Raw genomic sequence first — 27,442 nt, forward strand, 5'->3', positions numbered from 1 at the left:
GTACCACAGAATAGTGCCATAAAGCAAGGAGGTGGGTGGGCCTGGCCACAGCACCAGCCAGCCTACAGAGAAGAGGTTGGCTAGCCAGGGTAGCTTGTATCTTCACTATTCTTAAGCATAAGGTTTTAAATAATGACTTTTAAATCCTATAATTGTAGCATTCAGAAGATTAGATAGGAGGATCATGAATTAGTTCAAGGCCAGCCTGAGCTACCTAAGAGGACCCTCCCTCCAAAATAATCCAGGCAGGTACTGGTGGTGGCTCAAGCCTGTAATCTTAGCTACTCAGAAATATGTGATCTGAGGATGTCAGTTTGAAGCCCACCTGGGAGGAAAGTTTGTGAGAATCTTCTCTCCAACTAATCAGCAAAAAGCCAGAAGAAGAGTTATGGCTCAAGTGGTAGAACTCCAGCTCTGAGCAAAAAAAGCTAAGGGCTGAGTTCAAACCCCAGTACTGGCACAAAAATAAAATGATGGACATTATAAAAATAGTCAAAAGTTGGCTTTGGCCCTTCCATTCTTGTTTGTTTATTAAAGACAACAGTGTTCTACAGATCTAAGGATCTTTATCATTCCAAATAACAACCTCAATGTTTTGTGTCTCTCCTTTCAACTTTGAAAAGAACTTTTTGCCATGTAGCTCTGGCAGCTGGGGGTGGAAGAGGACCAAGGCGTCCAGGCCTCTGCCAACCCAGCCTGCAGTTCCCCATTGTCCTCGCTAATGGCCTCAGATGGGCATGGGCTCCATGCCCAGTGTGCACGCTTGGCAAAATTATGCTAGGGCACTTCTTAATGGAGATCCAAGTGACCTGGTCTTGTGTGCAGTTAGTCCTCAGTGATTTCAGAACTCGCTTCAGAACTGCCTCAAGCTTGGGAAGCTGCCCCTCATTCTGCACAGCTGCCCATGGCCCCTGGGTCCTAAGGGATGGATGCCTTTTTTCTGCTGTTCAATGGTGGATAACGTGCTTATATGTGTGAGTAAAAAGCAGGTTCTCTTGAATCAGAGAGCTGGATCTTCCTCATGTCCGGTCATGTAGTTCCTGAATCCACACTCCTATTTTTGGTTTATGAATCCATGTTCATCCAGAAATAAATAAAGGCACCAACTGCAGGGCTGCCTCTTATCACCTTCATTTTTCTCTGCCCAGTAAAAAGCCGATGAAAATATATTCTTCTCTCTGCTCCATTCATTTCCACATGTACAAGTTCTCAAATATGTTATAAATGAGAAGAAAAGAAATGGCCGGATTATTTGTCAACCTGTCATATTTTTAAAAAATTTATCGTCTCTTGTCGATAGAAAAGTCCAGAAGTGTATTGAGATAAAAATAGAAGTACATGTAAAGATAAAATTGTAAATGGGATATACTGCTGTATTTCCTCCCATTTTTCTTTCCCCCCTACTGCAAATGGCACACAAGAAGGATCGAGCCAGCCTGCATACACTCTAGGGAGCCAGGGCTTTGGGAACTGGGTTTGTCCCCAAGGGTACCCTCATCATCCCAGCATGCCTCACTGTTGTATCCGAGTACCTTGGAGATTCATGATTGAGTTCTGGCTGATGAATTATAAAGGAAACAACTTTTCAAACAATAGGAAAGTTTCTTTTGGTGACTCCACTCACCATACATCATTAACCCCAAAATTTACAAGGCAGCCTCACTGTTCAGGAACTGGGCAGATATACATTAAGAAGTAAATTTGGAGAAAGCCAAGGTGAGACATGATTTTTCCTATCAGGAGAAAAATCACGCTGTTTACTTCAGACTTCACAATAAAGCACATCTTCAAATTGCCCAAGAATTTCAGTTTGCCTTGAGAAGTTCACCTCCAGGAGCACTGAGGAAGGATGTCTGTTGCCTGCACAGCTTTCCCTTGTGAACATTAAAAAAAATAACTTTTCGGTTCTTGGATATATATATAGGTTATATATCATATATTATATATCATCCATACACACATATATGACTCTAAGAACCCAAAATATATCTCTTAAGAACCTGACTCATCTCCAACTAACCAGCAAAAAGCTGCAAGTAGAGTTATGGCTCAAGTGGTAGAGTACCAACCTTGAGCAAAAACGCTAAGGGACAGTGCCCAGGTCCTATACTCAAACCCTAGTACCAGAACCACAGGACGTGTGTGTGTGTGTGTGCGTGTGTGTGCATGTGCACGTGTGCGCACGCAAGTGCCCTAGACACTTCAGGGTTATTGAAGCTCTGAAGACTTGACTCTGTGGTGGCACTGCCATACGTCTGTTGGTTTGAGACGTCTTCACAGATAGAACAGCAACCAGATACTTAGTTTAAGGAACTGCTTAAGAGGAGAAAGGGAAGGGGTAAAGGGAAAAGAAAGATAGAGGGTCAGTAATTCTGAGATACATTGCAACTATATATGAAAAAGGCATAAAGAACATCAATGAGTGCTGTAGGTTAATAAGGTGAGGGGAAGACACAGGCTCAGTTGGGGAAGTGGGTACTAGTGGGGTTTGGGCTGACATGAGTAAAAGATAGATATTGTCAAAATAGATAGTCAGCATGTATGAGACTAGAGCAATGAAACCTCTTGTGTGAAGAAGCAGAGAAACAGGGAGAAGGGTTAGGGAGGGGGGAAAAGAGTAATAAAACTAAGGAGTACAATAACAAAAAAATGCCTGTGCAACAATTCCCCTGCATTTTCTTCAAGGACAATGTCTTAGAGCCATTTTGACCCATTCCCCAAAGGAGGGCCGGGCCCTGTGCAATGAGGTGAGGAGGGAAGGGGGCATGAAGCCCTGGCCCAGTCTGGCCCATCCTTGCCCTTCGCACTTCCAGAGGACAAATTGAGAAGTGTTTGTGAACACTGTACGAAGTAGCAAGTCCAGTTCCTAATGTACCCTTGAGCACTGTGATCCTGACAAGCCGTTCATGGAGAGGCCAGGCTTTCACTTACATCCATCCAGCGGTATATCTCTTAGTGTTCATCTCACAAGGTAAACAAAGAGATTCATCTCTGGAGCAGGACTGGCCTTGGTTTTATATATGGGAGTCCCTGTCCATTTGGAAAAGATATGCCAGCCTCTTTCTCATGCTTCCTACTTGCATCACTCTAGTGTCCCCACTACCTTTGGCAGTGAGTGCTCCCTGGGGGCTCATCCTCCCCGGGACTGCAGTGGTCACCCTGACCCCTAGTGCCACTCACCATTCGTGTGCTGATAGCCAACCAGCATCCCAGTATCCCACATGCCTGTGGCTGCTGCAGACTTTCCCCATCCTCCACCCTGATGCACCCACCCCTCCACCCCTACCCCTCAATTCTGCATCCCCTCACTTCTACCTCTCCATCCCTCACCTCTTCACCTCAGTGGGTTCACCCTTCATCAGACCACTTGTGTCAGGAGCCCAGAAGGAAGCTGTCTCCTTGTCTCTTCCCTTCAAAGAGACTTCTTCTCTGGATTTGTTTTTAGGCATATTTTCTCTTTAGTTTTTACAAATATCAGAACAACTATTTTTGGAGCAGGAAGATTTTGAGGTTTCAGGTGGTCCCATAGCCTTCCTTACCTGGAAGCTTTGCAGTGACACCCTGCTTTTACAAAACTGGAACCTCTGGAGATTTAAATGCTCAGCGGTGAAAGCCTGCAAGTTGATTCTGGCCTTAGAGGTCATGGTGGCCATCATAAGCAGCTTGCTTTGTGGCATACTTCTCCACTCCTGTGTGGGAAGAGTGTATCGGCTCACGCTGCACGTTATGAGAACATTATGTCAGGTTTGTGTCTGGCAGACCCAGCACAATGGGGTTGAGGGTGAGGTTTCACCTCCTTGTCACCAGGCTGGCTTAGGGAGCACCAGGCCTTGTGAGATGGCTCTGACCCAAACCCTCAGGCAGCAGGCTACCCAGGTTGCAGCATCCTGAGTAGCTAGGATGACAGGCGTTGAGCTATCAGCACCCAGCTTCTTTTGTATTCTTTTCAGGAAATCTCAGCTATTCTGGCCTTTGGTTGGGTCACTACCAAACTCACTGTATATGGGAAGGATTACCTCTGTTAGGGCCAGTATTTCTCTCTGCCTCTAGGATTTTTTAAGAAGAGGAAGGGGCGTTGTCTCTACCTGCCACTGTCCCTGTATCTCAGGGTCTTCAAGAGGGGCAGAGAGGAGATGTCTCCAAAGGGCTATTGGTCTCTCCCCATCTTCCAACTCCTCCCCTTCTCCTCTCCCTCAGCACTGATCAACAAGCATCTTCCAGACAGGCTCATGTGTGGGACATGCAGAGAAGTAACTTGCCTTCAGCAAGTTCCCATGCCCTGCAGGGAACTTGCCCTGGATCCCTGGGGGAAGAGGGACAGAGTATGATGTGGTGGGACCATGGATGGGGATTGGGTGAGGACATCTTGATTGGTACAGAGTGACAAGAAAGGTCAAGGCTAAGCCTGTCACCAAGTCACCACTGCATGGCCTGAGGATACATTCTCAAGAATTTTAGGAACTTGGGGAGGGTGCAGCATCAGGGGACAAAGTGGGGCCTGGGCCGGATCAGATGAGCTATAACTTGGAGAGGGTTAGTGCCCTAGGGAGGCTTATCACTGGCTTCAGACCTCAGGTGCCATCAGAGGTGAGCAAGGGTGGCACTTGATCTGGAAAAGACCTGGAAGAGGCACCGTGCTGCCTGCATGCCTGTAGCCTCTGCTTCTTCCCTCTCCTCCCCAGTCTCTCTATCACAGAAATGGCAGCTTCCCTCTTCCAGCTCCAGTTCCACTGTCCCTAAGCCAGGGAGGGTCCTAGAGATCCTGTGTCATCACAGTCCCCTGCCAGCAATCCTCTGCCACCACCCTCACTGGGTTCTTTTCCAGTCACCAGAATTTGGCGTCACATCAGTTCTTTGCCTGGTCCCTTGCCTGGCTCACCCTGGTCCCCTGGAATATAGCTCCATGCCCTCAGATTTCCACTTGAGCTGACCCTCCCACCCTATATCCCCAGTCCTCCTACTTTCTGCTCTGAGGTCTCAGCAGCCCCTGGCTGAGCCTCCACACACCAGGCATGACCTGCAGGAGGTATCTGCATGCATTGTATTTGCTGTCTTCTCTGTGGGGCCTGCTCCGTGTCCAGATGGCCTTGTAGTTGCTTTGCTTTTCTCCCTTCCTTCAAATTCTGGGTCCACTACCGTGGCTCCCTGCATTCACAGCTCTGAGCTTCAGTAAGCTGAGCCTGCTGGCTCCATGTACTACTCTCCCACCTCCAGCACTGTGTCTGACTCTCTTCCATTTAGAATACTTAAGTCTCCAGTAATTCCACAGTTTAGCAGGTCAGTTTACTTTGGAACTTTTTTTTCCTACATGAAAGACTTGCTATTCTTTAAGCATCCTTTTTAATTAAGCGCAATCTGGACTGCCTCTTCCTGTTCAGCCTCTTTGGGGAGTCAGGAGGTTCATGGGAGGAGGGAGTGGATGGTGATTAGGTCCATCTTCCCCCTGCAACCCCCCCCCACTGTGAGCTCTTCACTCCTCCAGTACAAAGAGACTTCATCTCAAGTTTGCCTCTCTGCCTGCCTCTAAAGCTGTCTCGTCCACCTGCACTGGCTTCCAGAGTCCTCCTAATTCAATATCTTCACTCAGCCACCAGGGACTATCTTGGGAAGGGTCGGCAAAGACAACTGCTGAGAAGCCTCAATTAAGGAGATGCTTGGGGGAAGAAATGTCCTAATTAAGTTCCTTTTGGATAACAGCACAGCTGAAGTTTTTATTAGGCAGAGACAGCATTATGTAAAAGAAATAATAGATGAAGATATTTTAGGGGGTAGGTTTGGTAGCTCACACCTGTAATCCCAACTACTCAGAAGGCAGAAATTGGGAGGATCTTAGTTCAAAGCCAGCCTGAGCAAAAAGTTAATGACTACAAGCAAGTCAGGTTGTGGCAGTGCATACCCATGATCCCAGCTATATGGGAGAAACTGATCAGAAGGATCATGACTCAAGGTCAGCCCTGGGCAAAAAGGTAAGAACCTATCTGAAAAATAACTAAAGCAAAAATGTAGTGGGAGTGTGTCTCAAGTGGTAGAACATTTATTTAGCAAGTAAACACAAGGCCCTGAGTTCAAATTCTAGTACTTCCAAGGGGAGGGATGATGTTTGTTGATTTAGAGCAATGATTGTTAATGGAGGATGTTGGAAAGGGGGATTGGGACTAATGCCAGGTTACTAAGACAGAATATTTATAACAAATTAATGAATCAGTGACTTGAGTATCTGATACAGCTCAGATACTATGGGACTATCAAAAATAGGGGCTGTTGCCGGGTTGTTGGTGGTTCATGCCTGTAATCCTAGCTATCCAAGAGGCTAAGGTCTGAGGATCAAAGTTCAAAGTCAGATCAGGTAGGAAAGTCTGTGAGACTTTATGTCTAGTTAGCCAGCAAAAGGCTGGAAGTGGAGGTGTGGCTTGAGTGGTAAAGTACCAGCTTTGAGCAGAAAAAAAACAAGTGAGAGCATGAGGCCCTCCCTGAGTTCAGTTCAAGCTCCAGTGCCAGCAAAAAAATTAAAAAAACATTTAAACACAGGAACTCAGGCTAGTTATGGACTGGGTCAGAGGCTGACATTGCTCAGCCTGATTGGAGCAAGTCACTCAACTTCGCGCTGTGGGAGAAGGCCCGGACAGTACATACATGTGTGCTTAAACTGTGATAACAATAAAAGTCTGATCTCATGTGAATCAAACTAAAAACCATTTCATCTTTCTAGCTATGTGGCTGACACCAAGGTTGGAGTGGTACCTCTGCTACACCTGTCCCTGAGGGGCCGAGGACACAGCCCAGGACTTACCTGTCTAGTCAGTGTGCAGGTTCCTGGGCAGGTCCTAGTGGCCCCAGCCTATCCTGCCCAGGTGATGCCGAGCTCTGAGCGTGGGCTTCCCCTGTGCCACAGTGGCTTGCGGTGATGAATGCCAAGCAAGCGCCTTGCTCAGTGACCTTTCAGCTCTCACTGCTGCTCTTCTTCACTTCTCTTAACTATTTGCAAATATTAGCTGCATGGGTCATTTCTCCTCATGACATCTTTCACAGCTGATGGGCAGGTTGGTCCTGAGACTGGCACTCCATTCACCCCCTGCCAATCCAGCGTTCCCTCAGAACCAGATATCCAGCCCACAATCCCAGAGCTTGCATGGGGGACTCCCACAGGGATTCAGAAGCCCAGGGTATAGAGAACATCACAGTTGCCTGCAGTGCCTCTCGGATGTGTGAGATCAGTACCCCATCATGGAATCACTGTGTGGGTTGAACAAAATTAATTTGAGTCATTATCCAGGGAACCAATGGCTCATGCCTATAATCCTAGCTATTCAGGAGTCTGAGATCTGAGGATTGTGGTTCAAAACCAGCCTAGGGCAGGAAGGTCTGTGAAACTCTTCAATTAACAATCAATCAAACAATGCTGGAAGTGGAACTGTGGCTTAAGTGGTAGAATGCCAGCCTTGAGCAAAAAAGCAAAGGAACAGCACCTAGGCCCTGAGTTCAAGCTCCAGTACCAGCATATACACACACAAATTTAATTTGCTGGCTGTGCCTGCAACTTTTTAAAGATTTACATACTGGGCATTGGTGCATGTAATCCTAGCTATTCAGGAGGCTGAGACCTGAGGATTACAGTTCCAAGCCAGCCTGGGCAGGAAAGTGCCAGACTCCAATCTTCAGTTAACCATGAGAAACCCAGAAGTGGCACTGTAGCTTAAGCAGTAGAGTGTCAGCCTTGAGTAAAAAAGCTCATGGATAGTGCTCAGGCCTGTTTTCAAGCCCAACACTGGCATGAAAACAATCTGCATACTATGTAGGCAGCTAAGGAGCTAGGAGAAGTCACTGTTGGTAAGTCTTCCTCCCTCTGTCCCACCCTTCTCTCTTGACATCTGTGACCCACCCCTGCCCATGGAAGGCTAGAACCTTCCATAGACCAGAGTTCTGAGCTGCTCCCACTGGCAGATGGGCTTCTGCAACATAAGGAACTAGAGAGGGCATTTTGCATTTACAGTCATTGAGATTTGTTTTTATTTCCAGTCTCTTACATCTCCACCCTTTATTGAAATCCCCACTCCATAAATATGGCTCCATCTTCATTTTCCCTAAATAAACAGTAGTAAAGTGTGCTGTGGGTAGTTTAATTTTGATGCTAAATGTATTTTAGAGAAAAGAGGCAAAAATGCATCCTATTTTTTTCCTTCCTCGTCTCCAGAAGTATGAGCTAAATTATTTATAGTTTGATACTCACAAAAGAGAGATGGATTCCGGGTATTTATTTTACAGAAAAGAAAAAGGGGATTGCCAGGGCAGGGAGAGAGAGAGAGAGAAACACTGTTGGCTGAATGTGTTCGTCCCAAATAGCTCACTACTGGCTCTTTTCAGTTGTGCCTAACAAAGTGCCTGACCTGCACAGTTGACTGAGTCTGAAGCAGTGGGTATGCCAGGGTGACTCAATAAGAAAATTCTTAGCTCAATGAAAAATATAATCATATAAAGCCAGTAACCTTTTAGAAAACACTGAGTAGTCAAAAGCCCATAGCTGCACAGTTCACCGGCATCCTGAGGTCCCCAGGCACTGGGCATCCTGGGCTCTGGCATTGAGTCCAGCAGACAAAACTGGCTGTGCCCGGCTCCCCATTCCTGTAGTTGGCAGAAGCCACAGGTGATACCACGGATCCTCGAGGAGTTCTGATAGGTAGGGTGACTCTGGGTTTCCTACCCATGTGGCTTGGTAAGAGTGTTATCTATCACCTTCTCATTCTCCCCTCTTCCATGACAAAGAGTTCCATGCACCATTTCATGTTCTCTGCCACAGGAGATATTGCTGCACCAGAAGCCATGGCTCCAGTCATTGTGGTTGCCCCGGGAAACAGGAGTGTGGTGGCAGGGTCCAGTGAGACCACCTTGGAGTGCATTGCCAATGCCAGGTATGGATGCACTGTAACATGGAAACACAGGTTGTCCATCCTCACAGGGAAGCCTGACACCCAGCATGGGTAATGGTGGAGGCCCCCTCTGCCCGGCCAGGTGGGGAGGGGGAAGGGGAAGCGCAAAGGAAAGTTCATTCCTCTTCCTCCTGTAGTCCTGGACATTTTCTGCCTGGTTTGTGATCACTCCAGGATCGAGTGGAGATGGTCACGCCTCCCATGTAGCTGTAGTGTCCCCTAGTAGTATTTATTTTAAACATTCTTTTCCTGAGCAAATGGAATCATTAGCACTTACGGTCCATTGGTACCACAATTAGCTATCCTTGCTCAATAGCCCTTGAGCAGAATGTATGGCCGAGTTGCATGGTGCGGGAGTAGCGCTGTATCTGGATTGATTTTTAAATGTCCATTGTTCAGCTTGCCATGGTTCCTGGTAGAATTAGCTTTGTCAAGTCTGTGCTGAATGCCTGGAAATTATTATTATTATTGCCACATACATGATTCACAATCGTTGTCACCGATGTCCTTGCGCTCGCAGGCCTGTGGAAGAAGTAAGCGTGCACTGGAAGAGAAATGGTGTGCGACTTACCAGCGGGCTACACAGCTTCGGCAGGCGCCTCACCATCAGCAACCCCACATCCGCTGACACTGGGCTGTATGTTTGTGAGGCCTCACTTCGGGGCAGCGCCTTCGAACCAGCCAGGGCGAAAGCCTTCCTCTCTATCATAGGTAAGGCTCAGATAGTGCCACGTCCTCACACTAGCAGCAGACAAAATAGCTGCCCTGTACTTCTCTGAATTTATTTTGGTTTTGCTTTATTTTTGTATTGCTGAGTCTGGAAGGCAGGTGTTCTTCAGCCACTGGCTTACTTTATGTATTTGTTTGTTTGTTTCTGCCCTAACTAGGGATTGAACTCAGGGCCTAGACTCTGCGCTGAACTTTTTCACTCAAGGCTAGCACTGTACCTCTTGAGCCACAGCTCCTCTTCTGGCTTTTTGGTGGTTAATTGGAGATGAGAACCTCAGAGAGTTGAGCCACAGCTCCTCTTCTGGCTTTTTGGTGGTCAATTGGAGATGAGAACCTCAGAGTTGACTGCCTCTGCTGGCTTCAAACTTTGATCCTTAGATCTCAGCCTCCTGAGTAGCTAGGATGACAGATGTGCACCACTGATGCCCGGCCCCTGACTTTATTTTTAACCCAGAAAATGGAGGTGAGGTTGAGTTTGTCTTCCACAATCACACTGTTCTTTGTTAAGAATACAAATCCAGTGACTCCAAAGTGTCAGCTTGCAGAAAGTGTCCTTCATATCCTTTCTGATCATAAAACTTGGAGTGGGCTGGTAACACCCTCACTGTGGAAGCCACCTACTGGCTCACTTCCTTCTTCCTCCTTACTTCCACTGCCTGTGGTGACCTTGGAGGAAGCAAAAATGATGGGATGTTACCTTTGGGTCCATTGAAAGATGAGATCAGAGGCACTTTCTAAAAATGGGCTACATTATTAATCCAGAACCATGGAAGGCCAAAGGGTAACATTGAACCCATTGGAGCCACTCCACTCTAATGCTGGAGGATAAAAGGAGAAGCGCACCTTACCCAGGGGCCGGGAAATGTAAAAAACCCATTTTTAGATCATGAATCAGCCACATTAAGTTGGTGGACAAGTCCCTTTTTTTTTTAATTGTGAAAATACTGTACAGAGGGATTACAATTACATGGGCAAGATAATGAGTACATTTCTTATCAAAGTCCCTTTTTTTATTTCTTTTCATTTTTTCCTGCTTCAGGCCCAGTTGATTGTGTGTGTGTGTGTGTGTTTTACTCTCCTGGTGACCTGTGCTTCTCAGCAATAGCCACTGCTAAATGAGGGCCTTAGAGGACAGCTCCAGGAAGGACAAGCTACTCTGGAGAGAAGAAGATGCAAATAGGAGGAAGCCATGATACATCGTACAAGTTTGCCACTTATCAAAAAAAAAAAAAAAAAGAGCTTGTAGGTTCTAGGAAAGTTAGCAAGAGTGCCAAAGGCTGCTCGTTTCCTTGAACGGTTTCACCTCCTTTAACCAGGAGCCCCCAGTGTGGAACTCTGCTAAATACTTGGCATTGCACACCTCTGGGCCCTCTGAAAGAGGCATGAGGGTAGCATAAGAACTAGAACAGCAGCTCAGGGTGGCAAATCATAGCTAATCTTACCATGTGGTTATGAGCTCTCCTCCCACCGCCTTCCTGTGGCAGCGTGTTCACTAAGAATGTAAATATTCCATGCCAGTCTCTGCAGAGACTTCCAGCAAGGTTGATCTACAACTATACAAGCAAAGCGCATTATAGATTGAACCCAAATTAAAAATTGAGATGCGTAAATCTCTGGTAGACAGGCCTATGTTGTGTTAAAATATTTCCAGGTAATTTAAACAAGAGAGGAAATTTATCCCCCTGTAACTAGAATGTTGTTTCCATCATAATTCCATTTTAAAGTATTTAAATTTATCATGTAAACTTTGCTCCTGTATGTATGTCAGAAATCAAAAGCAAATTGGTTTGTCGTTCTGCAGGTCCCACCTCTCTGCTCTGATAGAAAGGTACCTAAATGTACTTTACTTCTTCATAATGTTGATTTAAGTCCCCTTTGTGAAGCCTGTAGTGGTGCATGCCCGTCTCATCTACTTTGGAGGCAAGGATAGAAGGACTGTGGTCTGAGGCCAGCCCTGGACATGCATTCTGAAAAATAAAACAGAAAGTTCTGGCGTCCTGGCTCAAGTGATAGAATGCTTGCCTAGCAAATGCAACACCTTGATTCCGTTCTCAGTAACACACACACACACACACACACACACATTTTTGTTGGGAAGAATTTGCTGTGTGGTGGGACTTCATGGTTGGATCATGCTGGAAAAGGCCTGGAGAGAACCTGCCTGTGATACAGAGGACTGCACGCACAGGGGTCCTGTAGACCCATAGTCTGTCTCACTGGGCTGTCATGGGCAGAAATAGAAAAAGTGCTATGATAGGAGAATGCAGATGAAAGAAAGCAGAAACAAATTGGCTCCCAATTACTTTTTATCTCACACTGATGAGACAAGACAGACCAGCGGCGGCTGTTTACTCCACCTGTCATCTTCCCCACTGGATTGCTCAATTTCTGAGGTTGCAATAGGAGCCTCAAGCTCTGGTCTGAGCAGAGTGCTGCCCACTGACACCCTGCACAGTCAGCAGGCTCCATGTATGGCCTCATGGCTCCTGACCCGCACCTCCTGGCAGCTCAGTTGTGCTGCTGGGTTCTGGATAGACCTTCTCTCCTGCCCTGCCCTGCCCTGCTGCCTCTAGGAAGATAGCACCCAATCTCACTCACCAAGGCCAGTGCAGCCCGGCCCTGCCCTCTGTAACTTCTCCCTGTGCCAGCGCCCTCCCACCACAGGAGCTATCTCTTCCACTATGGCAAGCAGAAGTGCCAGAGATGGACACAGGGAGCAACACCCTCTCCCCATCAGCTCTGATGCTCTGCCACCTCTGACAGTGGGGATCTGCTCTGGGCTTATGTGCCAAGCTGAAGAGGTGCCAGTTGCCCACAGCCTTGGTATCAGCTGGCCTCTGTAGGTGCTTCCTTCACCGCCCACCTGCCCTGCTGCCTTTGGGCCTGTGTGGGGCCTGCTTTGGGGAGGCCAGCCTAGACTTGAGCATCTGGCTATGCAGTCTCTATTGGCTGTGTGGAATGGCATTAAGGACACTCGGAGGGGTGCATGGCATGAAGTATAAGTGTGGCTTTCTGCCAACTTCTTTCTGTACCATTCACCAGCTTGAACATACATCATGGCCTCTGTCAGCCTTAGTTTCCACTTCCCCAGCACGGGGAGGGTCTAAAGAAGGCTTCACACCTCTTGAACAGTGGAGACTTGATGAAGTATGGCTGCATCATGACACACATCACATGGCACTGGCTGGTTACCGTTCATCAGTTCACATGACCCTGAAATCAGGGCATGCCTCTTGTCCCATGGGAGCTCTGATTCTTCCTTGGGGATGAATGCAATAAGGATGCCCCCTACCTCCTCGGCATCTTAAATCGGGGATGTGGTCTGTGTATCTTCCTCCAGACACACAGATTCAGCCTGCTCTAATGGTTGTACCAAAGCAGCACTAAGGCTACCCTTGCCCACACCCCAAAGGTGCACATCCTGGCACACAAGCCCTTCCACTCCAAAACACTTGAGGCTGAGAACAACTTATGGAGAATTAGCACTAGGCATCACAAAGCTGTTCTAATTTCATTTCTTTCTTTTTGTTTTTTCTTTTTTTTTTAATGCTGGCACTAAGGCTGACAAGCAATTTTGTGGTTTATTCTAAAGTCTTCTAGAGCTGAAACTGAGCAGCTAGTAAATGTTCATATCCCAACATATAGCTCCTTCCCCTTCTGTCCTCTTCCTCTCCCCCTTCCTCTCTTTCATCTTCCCTTTTCTTCTCCCTCTTGCCTTCCTGTTTCCAGGGAGAAAGAGCTTTCCACTTTCTCCTGTGATTATAATGGATCCACCTAGCCAATCCACATCCCTCAGTCTCTGTGTTTTAAGATTGATGGCCTTAAGTCACACACAAGCATACTCACAGGCTCCAGGCTTCATGGGTGGACAACCTTTAGAACAGTTCTATCTACCACAGTTGACAAAGGCAACTATATGTGGTCAGTAGCTACTGCCAAGGGCAGAACCTGAGACCTGCTGCTCCCAGAGAGGGGTGTTGGGAGGAGGGGGAGACCTCAAGGAGTATGCTGCTCCACATGAGCCCTGAAGCTCAGACAGAAGCTACCACTCAGCTCATGAACAGGAAAGCATGACCAATCAGTGTTGTGCATGGCCCATGTCCACTAAGGCTGCCCTGTGGGGCCAGAATCCACTCTGTCACCCTGACCTGCTGACAAGTAGGGGTTCTGGAGGCCCTGGTTTGGGGCCACCTGGGAAGGACACCACCTCTGGCTCTGAGATTGAGGAGCCAGTGGCTTATACCTCCCCTGGAGAACAATTGGCCTACAATGGCGTTATCTTAACTCTGACTTAACAGAGGACACAAGAACCTTTTTTCATGCATCATACTATTTCAAAAGAGAAGTATCCATCTCAGTCTCCAGCTGTGGTGCAGCTGTGGTCAGTTTTTAGAAGACCAGTGTAGGCCTGCATTGGCTGCACACCCATCCTAGAACTGTGGCCCATAAGACACACACTCACCCTCTTTTGCTCATTGAAGAGTAAGTGCTTAAAGCGGTCGGGCCCAGCACAGCTACCCTGTGGATCTCCCCCACAGTGTGGGGGACAGTCATCATGATTGGTCGGCTGGGTATCTATCCCTACTTTTTTGTCCTAGCAAACTGTGGGAGAACAAGCAGACAGGAATGGGGAGGAAAACCTGCCTGCTTGGTTAGTGTGAAGGTCCGGCAGCAAGCAGTCATGACCTGTGTGCAGGGGGAGTATAAAGCTCAGTCTACAGGCTTGGCCACCTGGCAAGCTTTCAGGGTCAGGGAAAGGCATGCGTCTGAACCATTGCTCTGCCAGGTGCTATAGAGAGCAGGGAGGGGGGAGCAGCACCTGGACCTGGCTGGGGCAAGGTGATAGTACTTGGGGAGGAGCTCCTAGTGCCTGTCCCAACCCCACGGCCACTCTGTGGATGCCTTGTATCTACTGTGACCCTCTCATGTGATACCATTTGCAACCCCTGTGGGAGGTGCTGTGACTCTGAAGGTTCCAACCTCTCAAAAGTGCACATTTACGATGACTCTTGAGGGAATCATACTAGGTGAAAAGAATCCAGCTTTAAAGGGGGTATGCTATATGACCACTTATTTAACCCTTCCAGGAATGAAAAACTTATAGAAGTAAAAGAACAGATCAGGGGTTGCCGGGGGCTGGGGGGGAGTTCGGAGGCAGGGATAGACAATGACCTCGTGGCCATGAGCCCATTCCGTGTCTCCATATGGTGTGGATCCAAGAGCCCACATGCGTGAAAAACAGTGCACAGATACACATGCACATACACAAGCAGAAGCCAATCTGGGACCCATGTATAAAATAGAGTGACCTCATCCATGTCAGAGTCCAGATATTGCACTGTAATTCTTCAGAATATTGCCAAGGGGGGAAACTGAGGAATAGCGCATGGGAGCTTTCTATATTATTTCTAACCTCTGTATTGGACTTTACTGTTATCTGAAAACACACCCTAGGAGTAAGGAAATGGAAACTGGCAGTAATCATAAGTAGGTGTTGATGCTGATCTTGACCCATGTTCCCCTTTCCCTCCCTTCTCTTTCATTAGATCATGACAGTTGACATTGGCTTCCACATCCATGAATCTGGGCTGTGACCTTAGCACCAGGGCCTTGGCCAGAGGGGGGCCAGGAAGCCAAGGGATAGTTAGGATGTAAATAATGCCGCTATCATTGTGATTGATGAGACATGACTGAACAGGGAATATTTGTGTATGCATTTCTCTGGGCCTAGTCTATGCATATAACAAGCAGAGGATTCTGTTCTGATCTAGCAAATTCTCAGCCATCTCCACAGCCAGTGGGAGGGGGAAGTAATTCAGGCAGATTGTTTCTGCTCGAGTGGTCCAGGTAATTGCAGAATTGATACCCAACTTTGCCTCCATTCAGAACCCTTCAGCTTTTTCTCCTTAATCATTTCTTTGAAGTGCTACATTTTCATTCCTCTTTCCTCCTTTTCGGGCCCACCCTGTTTTAAAGATACAGTCAATATAGGAAGCATGCCAGAGCTGTATTATCCACATTCAACACCATTTCAATAAAAATAAGGCACTCTGGAAGACAATCCTCAGAAATTAATTACCACACAGAAAGTGAATAGAAGGGCCTTTTGTTATCATGATAATGAAATCACTACTACCTTAATACTCTTGAACCCAGCCATGCCTCTGCTGAATTTCTGCTGAATAAACTGAAAGATTACAATTCACTCTCAGAGGAAATTCATTGTTTAATACAACCAGGATTTCTGTTGCACAAGCCAGGGGAGAGTTCAGACAACCAAATGTCAGGGAGTTGCCTTTGCTTCCAAAGATGGATGGAGCTTCCCCCCACACCTCTTTACTATTATTTTACACTCCACTGAAGTATTAAATCTATTTCAGATACACATTGCTAAGACTTTAAAAACTATACTAATAAGCTACATTGTTTAGAGATACAGGCCAGGAGTCTGGATAGGGTACTGTATTTGACAAGCTTTGGGAGTCAGTGTTTAGATACTAAAGCAAACTAGCCTATAAAACACTGTGCTGTAAATATAAACCTTTATGAACCTCTTGGGATGGTCCTTCTAAAATGTGAATTAAGATATTCCATGATTCAAGCCCATAAACTGAAAAGTAGCCCTCGCCATGAGTAGTAATTTGCTTTCTGCAAACCTTAGAATATAAACTGCCTTTCCTGCTGCTCATGAATTCCAAGTGTGTATGTGTGTGTGTGTGAGAGAGAGAGACAGAGAGACAGAGAGAGACAGAGAGAGAGAAGAGAGAGAGGGAGGATGGGAGAAAGGATAATTAATGATAAAGTTTGGAGAACAGTTTTGAATGGAGCTCCAATTATGTCAGGCTGTCAGATCCTTCTTTTACTTAAGGTCCATCTTTTGTTTCTTTTCCTTGTTTAAAGAGCCACCATATTTCACTGCTGAGCCTGAGAGTCGGGTTTTAGTGGAAGTGGAAGAAACTGTGGACATTGCATGTCAAGCCATGGGTGAGTATGGGAGCAGTGAGGTGGAGGAGTGGCAGTGACCATGTCCAAGGCAGGACATGTCCTTCCAGGGGCAGGAGGACTGAGGAACCCAGGCCTATGACCTTGGGAATCGTGCTGGATCCTTCTGAGCTCTTGTGTCATGTTTATAAATCAGTAATGCTCACATTTACCCCAGGGGAGGAGAAGGAGCAAAAGGATGACTCCACGTCCTGAGTCCCAAACAGAGCCAACAGGACATACCTTGGTGGCTCCTTGCACACATTCCAGCTCTACAAAGCAAGGAACACACAGAAAACTTATTGCCAACCAATCCATGAGGACTGGAAGCCATGTCCATACTGGAGAGAGATTGTTCTAAAGTTATAGAATAGGAACTTTTCCTACTTGTCTGCCTTTTAACTTCAGGCCAGATTTCCTCTGTTAATCAGGTCAGTTCTAAGACTCCTGGTACCTCATTTGTGCCCAGTGCCCTCATCTCTGGCTTTCTATCAGGCAACATAGGGAGTTTACACAACACACACACACACACACACACACACGCATGCATGCACATGCGTGCTCACACACACTCCCCATGGAGATCATGCTGCAAGGCAATTCATTAACAAAGCCTGCATAAGTAGAAAGCTTCCTCCTATTTGGGCCTAGCATCTTAAAGGTAGATTTGTTGTTGCTGTTGTTGGTTTGTGCTGGTCCTCGAGCTTGAACTCAGGGCCTAGGTGCTGTCCCTTAGCTTTTTTGCTCAAGGCTGGTACTCTTCTCCTAGTCATAGCTCTACTTCCAGCTTTTGCTGATTAATTAGAGATAAGATTCTCATGGACCTTCCAGCTTGGGCTGGCTTTGAACTGTGATCTGCAGATCTCCGCCTCCTGAGCAGCAGTAGCATGAGCCATTGACTCCCAGCTAGGGCCTAGCATCTCAAGAGTGGATTTTTCTATCCAACCCCCTAAGAGGTTGCAGGAAAGGTAAAGTTTATAACCAATTCTGAAAACCTCCTTGCAGTTCCACAAGACAAGCACATTGGAAACCTTGCCTAGAAAGCAAGGTGAAGTCAGGTGCTCAGAACTGCAAAGATCAAATGAGATACATCTTGTAAAATCAGCCAGGTACCTGGCATGTAAGAAGAGTTGTTTGTTGAGTACTGGGGTCCAAGGGCATGGAGACAAGATCTAAACCCCAAGTCATCAGCTATCAAGACACTTCCTCCTACTGGGTTACCTAGCTTCCTCCTGAACATGAAGCCCTGGGGCTCAGAATTGATCCCATTCACCCTTGGGTACACTCACATGCATGCCACTTCAGTCCTGGGCAGCATTGCTGGTAAAGACAGAGAACGTGCTACCTTATGAGCAGCCACTCCTTCTGGGACCTGTGTCCTTGGTTGCTCTTGTCCCAGCTCCTGGTCATCTCACCATGGTTGCTCCCTGCAGACCTGCTCTGCCTCTGCCCTTCTCTGCTCTGGCTGTACCAGCATAGTTGCAAGGACAAGGTGACTTTCCTTTGAGGTGACAATGTATGTTTTTCACAGAAACACTAGCTTCCAAAGGAAGTTCTGTTGAGTATGGTGCTATGAAGTATTTAGGCTGCTGAGATTTCAGAAATGAGAGTGGACAGACAGACTTTGACTTTAGGTTGCTCTCCAATACAAATAACCCCAATTTCCCCAGTCCTAACAATTACTTTCCAATAAGCTACACTCTCCCTTTGATGAGAGTGCTCTTTTCTTCTGATTTCTTCAGGGCAAACTGCTAGTTAAGCATAGACTTGTAAATGTATATTGAACGTGTCTTCCAGCACAGCATTACTGTCTTATAATTTACTGCTTTCTTTTAATTTTGACAATGAAATTCCAGCAGCATGCGAAATGGGGACTCTTTTTGGAAACTACATCATGTAATTGCCATTAGTAGATTTTACATGAATTGGTTATGCTTTTACCTTGAAATGGATTTTTTTTTATTTCCTGATTTAATGAAAGGTGACAGGAAACATAATTAAGGCAGAGAACAGAATCTGAGAACACATTATCTTGAGATATCCATGACATTAACTTTATTTATTAAAGTGGACATCTTGCTCCGACCTATATAGCATCTAGAATGACGGGATGTGGGTGGACCTTCCCCTGACTCATAGCAGGGTGCGGTTTTAATTTCAATCCCAGACATGGTGCTATATACCTACAGTTCTAGCACTTGGGCAGCTTAGAGTAGAAGATTGAGAGTTCAAGGCCTGTCTGGGTTCTATAGTGAATCTTAGGCCAGCCTGGAAACGCTATCTTAAAACCAATGTTTTATATTACATCATGTATCACATGATATTATATAATATAATACATTTGTACAATTATATATACACTTATGCAATTATATATTTAGAGAAAGTGAAGAATAGAATCATCTGAGATCTCAAATCAAGTCTTAAGTACTTCCTTCCCCATTCTGTGGGATTTTTGAACTTTATCTTATGTGCACTGGTATGCTCTGTGTGAAGTCTTTCTAGCCTACCCAGTTCACCCTCCTTGGATAGCTTTGACCTTCCTAGATGTCCTCTGTGTATAGATACTCCATGTTCTTGGCTCTTTGGTGCTTAGTGTAGGAACAGAGTAGCCTCTCACCAGCTGCCTATACAAAGGTGAAGTGTCCACAAGGAGGCATCCAGTGAGGGTAGACCCAGGATGTGTCCACTCCCTGCCTCCCTTCCCCCAGCCCCAGCTGAGCCTTCTGAACCAGGCAGAATCCCAGCCCTTCATCTCCATCTGAATCTCAAGGTCAGACCAGAAACCCATGCAGTCTCAGCATTCTCCCCAGTCTTTCTTTTAATGTCACTCTACATCAGTGTCTTCATAGAAGAGGAGAAAAATGAATCCTTACAGGGTGTCTGAAAGGCCACTGCCATGTTAGCCTTTGAAATAGTTTCACCTCCCCAGAGTTCAAGCCCCATGACCGATAAAAAAAAAAAAAAGGAATAGTTTCACCATGATCCTTATATAAGGAAGTCTTGGAACTTAATTTTTTTTTTGTGGGGGGGAGGTCCGGTCGTGGGGCCTGAACTCAAGGCTAGCGTTCTACCACTTGAGCCACAGTGCCACTTCTGGCTTTTTTTCTACTTGCTTATGTGGTGCTGAGGAATCGAACCCAGGGCCTCATGCATGCAAGGCAAGCGTTCTACCGCTGAGCCACCTTCCCAGCCCATGGAACTTAATTTTTTTTTGATACCTATTTATCTCCACTCCTACCCAGGGGTCCCTGTTCCCACGCTCCAGTGGTACAAAGATGCCATTCCCATCAGCAAGCTCCAGAACCCTCGATACCAGGTCCTGTCCAGTGGAGGCCTACGCATTCAGAAGCTGCATCCAGAAGACTCTGGAATCTTCCAGTGCTTTGCCAGTAATGAAGGAGGGGAGATCCAGACCCACACCTACCTAGATGTGACTAGTGAGTACCACTATGAGTGAAAAGCAGTCTCCTGGATGGGGCAGAGCTTCCCTTACACACACACACACACACACACACACACACACAGTAGCAGCACTTCCATTTGGAGGAGCCATTGGGCCCTATGTCCAGAGGTGACCCAGCAAGGAGGGCCATGCCTGTCACAACTCAACAGCCATGAGTCCCATAGGGAACTTTGCTGAAGCCAGGAGGGATGAGGATCTCGCTGTGGTCTCTTGGCTGTCCTGCGAGCCTTGATGTTTCCTCAACTGAGCTATGAAATTCTTCTCTCTAAAGGAGAAATAGAAAAACAGTCCCTACTTTTCTAGGCAGAATTGGAAGTACTGTTGAGTGAACAGCTCCTTCCTAATCTTTTTCTTTAGATCTTTTCCCCCATTTTTAATATTCATTCTCTATTTTAGTTTTATTGAACAATTATAGTTCTTTTGTGAGTTTCTTTTATTATCCCATTAACAGAAATACCTTGGCACTCTGTCTTTGAAAAATAAAATAAAAGTAAAGGTTTTCATTCTATCTGTGGGTTTTCTTTTTAATCTCCCATAGTCGTAATATTGTTCTTCTAAAATGAAGTAGAATTTAGTGATTATGGAATTATACCTTTCATGCTTGCCCTTTTGAAAGTAAAGTGCTAGTGCCGTAGGTGTGAGAGCCACTGGAAAGAGTGGAAAGAGGGACTGTGCTCATGGCCCATGGCTCCCACCAGCTAGAGCTGGGTAGGGACAAGACAAGTTTCTAAGATGTACACACTTATTATGGTAAACTAGGGAAGGGGGGAGTCATTCTCTTGACCTTTGCTCAGAGGTCAAATTTTCTCTGTAGTTTAGAGCACAGGAAACCAATATTACTTCAAACTATAGAAATTATATTAGGTGCTTACACCAGAAACTGAGTTGTGATCGATTCGAATTATTTAAAGCCTACCTTGCAGTCATAGCCAGGATTCTCTGGCAGCAAGGATCAGCCAGGGAATTAATTTTTTTTTCTCTGAAGTGTTTAAGGCTGTGCGGGATATGGTTTCTATCACAGCCAGTTGGACTCTGCTGCCATAGCACATAAGTTGCAATAGAGAAGAAGTGTGGCTGAGATCCAATAAAACATTTTGTATGTATGTGTGTGCCTGTCCTAGGGCATGAACTCAGGGCCTGGATGACATCTCTTAGCTTTTTCTTTTTTTTTATTGTGAAAATACTGTACAGAGGGGTTACAATTGCATGGGCAAGATAATGAGTACATTTCTTATTAAGCATTGTAGCCTCCTCCTTTATTTCCCCTTCTCATCCCTTCCCATCTCTTAGCTTTTTCATTCACTACTTTTTTACTCTACCACTTAGCCACAGCTTCACTTCCAGCTTTTTTCGTAGTTAATTAGAGATAAGGGTCTTACAGACTTTCCTGCCCAGGCTGGCTTCAAATTGCAATCCTCAGATCTCAGTCTCCTGAGTAGTTAGGATTTCAGTAGTGAGCCACCAGTGCCCAGCTTCAGTAAAACTTCATGAAAATAGGTGATGGGCTGGATTCGGTCCCATATTTGTGATTTGCCATGCTCCCCTACTGAAAAGAAACCCTGGAACTTGAAGGTGAGCTGGTCTGAGTGCTCACTGAGTTTCTTTTGGTCTCAGTTTCTCATTTCTTCATGTGGATGCCAACCCAGACTTGTTACAGGGATCTCTGGAAAGTCAGATTAGACATTCCAACAGATATGTGCCTTTAAGCTGGTCACAGGGACAACAGTACTGAGTTAGCTAGTTTTACTCATAATTTGCAAAATATGGTGTTTTGTTGTATGGTTCTTGTTTTTTAATTTCAGTTGGTTGGCTAAATTAAACTACCTTTAGGAAATTTTAAGAAAAAAAATATTATTTTATCATTCACATAGCAAATGGCTACTGAGTATTTGGCTAGGCTATGAGGAAAAGGATGAGGCTCTGTGCCCTAGGACAGAGGCTAGGACAGAAAAGCAGCCCTTGTCTAAGGAGTGCTGTAGAGATGGCTGTGAATGCTGGTGCGGAGGGTCTCACTGAGATAACATACTGAGACCAGAAAGAAGTGTGATGGGGTTGGGACCTTAGATGCCTTGAGGAAAACTGAAGGAAACTTGTGACAAGCAAGGCAGCTGAAGCAGGAAACCAACGGGGGATATGTAGGAGCCAGTAGTCTGGAGGCCCTGATTCTCTATGGGGTAAGGTCGCCTCTGCTTTCAGAAGCACCAACAGGCTGGTGGCCTCAGGTCTGGTTAGTTGAGCTGATGCTCAGAGACTAGCTAGCAGGTGCCTGCATCATACAAGGCAGCCCTGGTGTGTGAAGCTCACACGAGGTGGATAGAAACCACAGGCTTTTGCTGTGGAGGTAGACAGGGCTGTCTGAGGCTTGTGAGGGTCTCTGCTAGGTGAAGAAAGTGGCCACCATTGCACTGTGGTCTCCTGGGATATACCTACTTCTCCCCTGTGGGTTTCCCATGAGATTTGGGCATGGTGACCCCTGCTACAGTTGCATTGCCAGTGGGATCCCAGAAGAGTCAGGCAAGAAGGTCAGGCAAATTCTTGCTCACAGCAGCCTGCATTCCCTACCTGATAGCCTCTGTGGGGCTTCACCATGTAGGTCCTCACGAGGGAGAAGCCCCAGCCTGCAGCAAAATAGTCCTCAGTGAGGTCCAAAGATGATTGTTATTTTAAATACCCAGTGTGACCATGTCTTCTTGTTTTGTATTCAGAACTAGCCTTTTCTTTTATTTGAACAACCAAAGCAGGGTATCGTCATCATCATCATCATCATCATCATCAAAGTATCTTTAGTATTCACCTAAAACTGGTCTTTCTAGGCCCCTGCCCTTTGCACTCATGCACACATTTCTTTTTAGTAGCAAACAAAGATAGGCAACTCCTAGGAATTAATTATGGAGGGTCATGAGCACCCCCAAAAGGCTTTCAGCTTTTACTGCTACATCATCTCTGTGAATGGGCCCAGGAAGCTGGAGCAGAGCCTCTGTCTGGCTGCCTTGCACCACTCAAGGCTGTCACTGACCACACACTGTAAACTCTCCTCCACAGATATCGCCCCGGCCTTCACCCAGCGTCCTGCTGACACCACGGTGACTGATGGGATGACAACCGTGCTGAGATGTGAAGTGTCTGGAGCCCCCAAACCTGCCATCACTTGGAAGAGAGGCAGGTGGCTTCTGCTTTCTGTAGCAGTGTGGCAATATAAAAATACCACTGTGTTTTGTTGCACTGTGTTCATCCACTCACCAGTGCTAGATGAGATGGGGTACAAGGGGTACAGGGGTACAAGAACCAACAGGCCGAGCAAGAAGACCCACCTTTCGAGATAGGAAGCAACCATTAAAAAGTGATAACAATTATGCAAATATCACTCTCCTGTAAACCTTCACGGAGTGCCTTCCACCCACTGGGCCTCTTTAAACATTAATTATGGGACATGAAGCAATTCTGATTATGATCCGTTTTCCCACTTGTAGAAGGAAGGATTTCTTCATACTACTAAAAAGCTAGTCTTCTCTCTCTTTCTTTTTTTTAATGAAGGTACATATAGCGTAGCATTATTTTACACTCTCCCCAATTTGATCTGTGGAGCTTAATTGCAACCATGTTTCCAGTTCCTGTGAAGACCAGTGTCATATCACCAGCTGTATTCATAGTTCCAAGCCCCTTCTGCAAGTCAGATGTACACATTCGCGTGCGCCCTGCCTGCTGCACTGAACCAGTCCTGACTCAGGGGTCTATGCTGAAGTGTGTTCATTCTCGTAGCTTGAAGAATCATTGATCTGGGGGGAATATAAGAATTCACATCTGGAAATGGCGCTGTAGCTCAAGTGGTAGTGCACTAGCTTTGAGCTGAAGAGCTGAGGGACAGTGCCCAGGCCCAGAGTTCAAGCCCCACGACCGACAAAAAAAAAAAAAAGAAAAAATTCACATCTTAGCCAGGTGCTGGTGTTTCATGCCTGTAATCCTAGCTACTCGGGAGGCTGAGATCTGAGGATTGAGGTTAAGGCCAACCTGGGCAGGAAAAGTCCATTAGACTCTTAACTCCAGTTAACCACCAGAAAACCAGAAGTGGCACTGTGGCTCAAGTGGTAGAGCGCTAGCCTTGAGCTGAAGAGCTCCAGGACAGTGCCCAGGCCCAGAGTTCAAGCCTTACAACCGACAAAAAAGTAAAAAAAAAAAATTCACATCTGGTCCATGCTACCAGAAAGCTGTGTGGTGGCTTATCCATCTCAGAGGAAGTCTTATGGACAACAATGGCTGCTGATCTTTTTTGTTGTTGGTGGTGGTGGTCTTGGTACTTGAACTCTGAGTCTGGGCACTGTCCCTTCAGCTCAAGGCAAGTGCTTTACCACTGAGCCACAGCACCACTTGAGCCACAGTGCCACTTCTGGTTTTCTGATGGCTAATTGGAGATAAGAATCTCACAGATTTTCCTGCCCAGGCTGATTTTGACCCATGGTACTCAGATCTCAGCCTCCTGAGTAGCTACAATTACAGGCATGAGCCACTGGTGCCCAGCATGGCTGCTAATCTTACGTCTTGTTTTTTTCTATCCTGAGTATAAATATAATAGTAGTATTCTATAGATATTTTCAAATGTATATAAACACCAAGAAACATAAAAAGCACTTGTTCAAAGATAGTGATCCCATACACAGACCATAATTTCATTTAACGAAGTAGGTCAATATTAGACAATGAGCATAGTCTGGATTTTTGTTACTCTAAGTAATGCTAAGGAAATACTTGAGTTATTTTCTTTTAAGATAAAACTTTCCATGTCTCTGACTGTGTTATGTTCTTGGTTGCTACTCTTCCAAGGGTTGTGGCTTTAATGTTTCTGCTTCTCTTCCGCTCTTCAGGGAACCATATTCTGGCCAGTGGCTCTGTCCGGATTCCTAGGTTTATGCTACTAGAATCTGGAGGCCTACAGATCACCCCTGCTTCCATCCAGGATGCCGGCAACTACACCTGCTATGCAGCCAACACAGAGGGCTCCCTGGATGCGTCGGCAGCACTCACTGTGTGGAGTAAGGACCACCATGGCTGACAAGTGTCTACTAAGCACCCTGCAATTGTGTTCCATGGATGCCCAGGGGCTATCAATGTGTTCTGGTGCTTTCTCACTTCATCAAGAAGATGATTATTTTTTCACAACTGATTTATAGAAATCTATTGAGCAATTAATGTTTCAGTTTCTTAAATATTAATTAGAAGATATATTTAAAGATTTCCTGCATTGGGTTTTTGTTTTTTGTTTCTTTTCTGAGAGAGATAAGATTGGCTTTTTCAAATCATTAGAGATATTACACCCAGTTAACTCAAATAACAAAGTTGCTGATGTTAGCTAATTTTCAGAGTGTTTGCTAAGGCAACTAAATCAGGAATTAAAATACTTAGGAAAGAGCCAGGTGCCAGTGGCGCATGCCTGTAATCCTAGCTATCCAGGAGGCTGAGATCTGAGAATCACAGTTCAAAGCCAGCCCGGGCTGGAAACTCTGTGAAACACTTATCTCCAATAAACCACTAGAAAACTCGAAGTGGCACTGTGGCTCAAGAGATAGAGTGCTCACCTTGAGCTGAAGAGTGCAGGGACAGCTCCTAAGCTCAGAGTTCAAGCCCCAAGATGGATTAAAAAAAAAAAAAACTTAAGAAAGTGTTTTTCTCTATACTATCTTATCTCCAAACCATACTTCTAATACATTAACTATGACTACTTCTTGGGTATTAGAAGTAAACTGGAAGAAAATCTTTATTGCTTCTTCAGCTTTTATCATCTCTAGTTAGGATGCTGGTTTCTGAAATGCAGAATAAATTGTAGTACCAAGTACTCCCTCTCACCTTCAACTACAAAGTACGTAGACCCCCCTCATCTTGCCTAATTATTATGAAAGCACATTGTTCAAAAAGGCAAAGGCTAGTGCTTAGTGATAGGTTTTCATAAGGCTACCCGATGAGAGAGTTTTGACTTCCTTGAGTGAATGACTTGTAAGAGAAACTTCATTGTGCTTTATTTCCTATCTGGATTTTTTGGGGGGTGAGGTCAGTCTTGGGGCCTGAACTCTGGGCCTGGACGCTGTCCCTCAGCTCTTCAGCTCAAGGCTAGTGCTCTACCACTTGAACCACAGCGCCACTTCCGGCTTTTTTCTTTCTGCTTATGTGGTGCTGAGGAATCGAATCCAGGACCTCATGCATGCAAGGCAAGCACTCTACCACTGAGCCACTTCCCAGCCCCCTATCTGGATTTTTTTTTAGCACTCTCTATCATGTCATTGGTGTCCACTTTGATAAGTGACCTTTGTCTAATTTATTAGTCATTCTAAAAGCATGGAGAGTTTGAAAGTACTAAACATTGGCAATAACTAGAAAAGAAGTTTTGTTCCATTTGGCATTGGAATTTACCATGACATATCATGAAAGTGAACTGGTTATACATTAAAAAGAGAAGTGTATATTTCTATAGATCACTCCCCAGAAAGTTTTGTAGATCTGTTAAGATTCAGAATGAAAACCAATCTAATTGTAGACCACTGTGGTGGCCTACAGAGCATTTTCAACCTGCTTGACATATGATAATCTACACCGATGTTCCTGACAGTAGTGTACCCTTCCATAGGAAAGGAAAATAAAACTCAAACATTTTCCTGCTGGATCTTGAACTGTGATACCTGTGACTCCCAAGTTCCCTGCTCTGTGCATGCTGCTCAGAGGGACATGTATTCCGCCTGCTGGGAGGCTGCTATTAACATCCACAGCTATGGAGTCTGGAGGGCTGCAGGGCTAAGCAGAGCCAACATATACAGCCCCTTACCACTATGTAGTATAGGGAAAGATCACAATTTGCATTCCTGGGACTCAGGAGTGATAGTATTACAGAGTACTAATAATACTTAGTAAGCCAGGTGCTGGTGGCTCATGCCTGTAATCCTAGCTACTTAGGAGGCTGAGATCTGAGGATCCCATTTCAAAGCCAGCCTAGGCAGGAAAGTCCATGAGACTCTTATCTCTAATTAACCACCAGGAAATAGGAAGTAGCACTATGGCCCAAAGTGGTAGAGTGCTAGACTTGAGCAAAAGAGTTCAGGGATAGCACCAAGCCCTGAGTCCAAGCACCATGACTGACAATGATAATAATAATAATAATGACAATGATATGACACATTATTTAAAACAGATTTTATGAGATTGTGATAAAAAAAATTACATGCACAAAAACACATTTCACTTTGCAAAATCACAAAATACTTTGTGAATAAAAAATTGTACAGCTGTGAGTATTTGGGGAAAGAGTCTCAATTTTAACCAAGACTGTAGAACTCACAAGCTGGTGACCTTCCCCTTACCT

The 27,442-nt window shown here is 45.7% G+C and overlaps 1 protein-coding gene across 1 annotated transcript in view; it reads left to right on the top strand.

Annotated features, from left to right (window-relative positions):
- Sdk1 (sidekick cell adhesion molecule 1) overlaps positions 1-27,442 on the top strand; it is a 485,625-nt gene that overhangs the window by 251,114 nt on the left and 207,069 nt on the right. Inside the window, exons 5-10 of the mRNA XM_013023384.1 lie at positions 8,795-8,906; positions 9,445-9,635; positions 16,554-16,637; positions 19,880-20,074; positions 23,143-23,259; positions 24,960-25,127. Of these exons, the coding sequence (XP_012878838.1) occupies positions 8,795-8,906; positions 9,445-9,635; positions 16,554-16,637; positions 19,880-20,074; positions 23,143-23,259; positions 24,960-25,127 (867 nt within the window). The remainder of the gene's footprint in view (positions 1-8,794; positions 8,907-9,444; positions 9,636-16,553; positions 16,638-19,879; positions 20,075-23,142; positions 23,260-24,959; positions 25,128-27,442) is intronic.

This window comes from Dipodomys ordii, unplaced genomic scaffold (genome assembly GCF_000151885.1).
Source record: "Dipodomys ordii isolate 6190 unplaced genomic scaffold, Dord_2.0 Scaffold68, whole genome shotgun sequence".
Lineage (NCBI taxonomy): Eukaryota > Metazoa > Chordata > Mammalia > Rodentia > Heteromyidae > Dipodomys > Dipodomys ordii.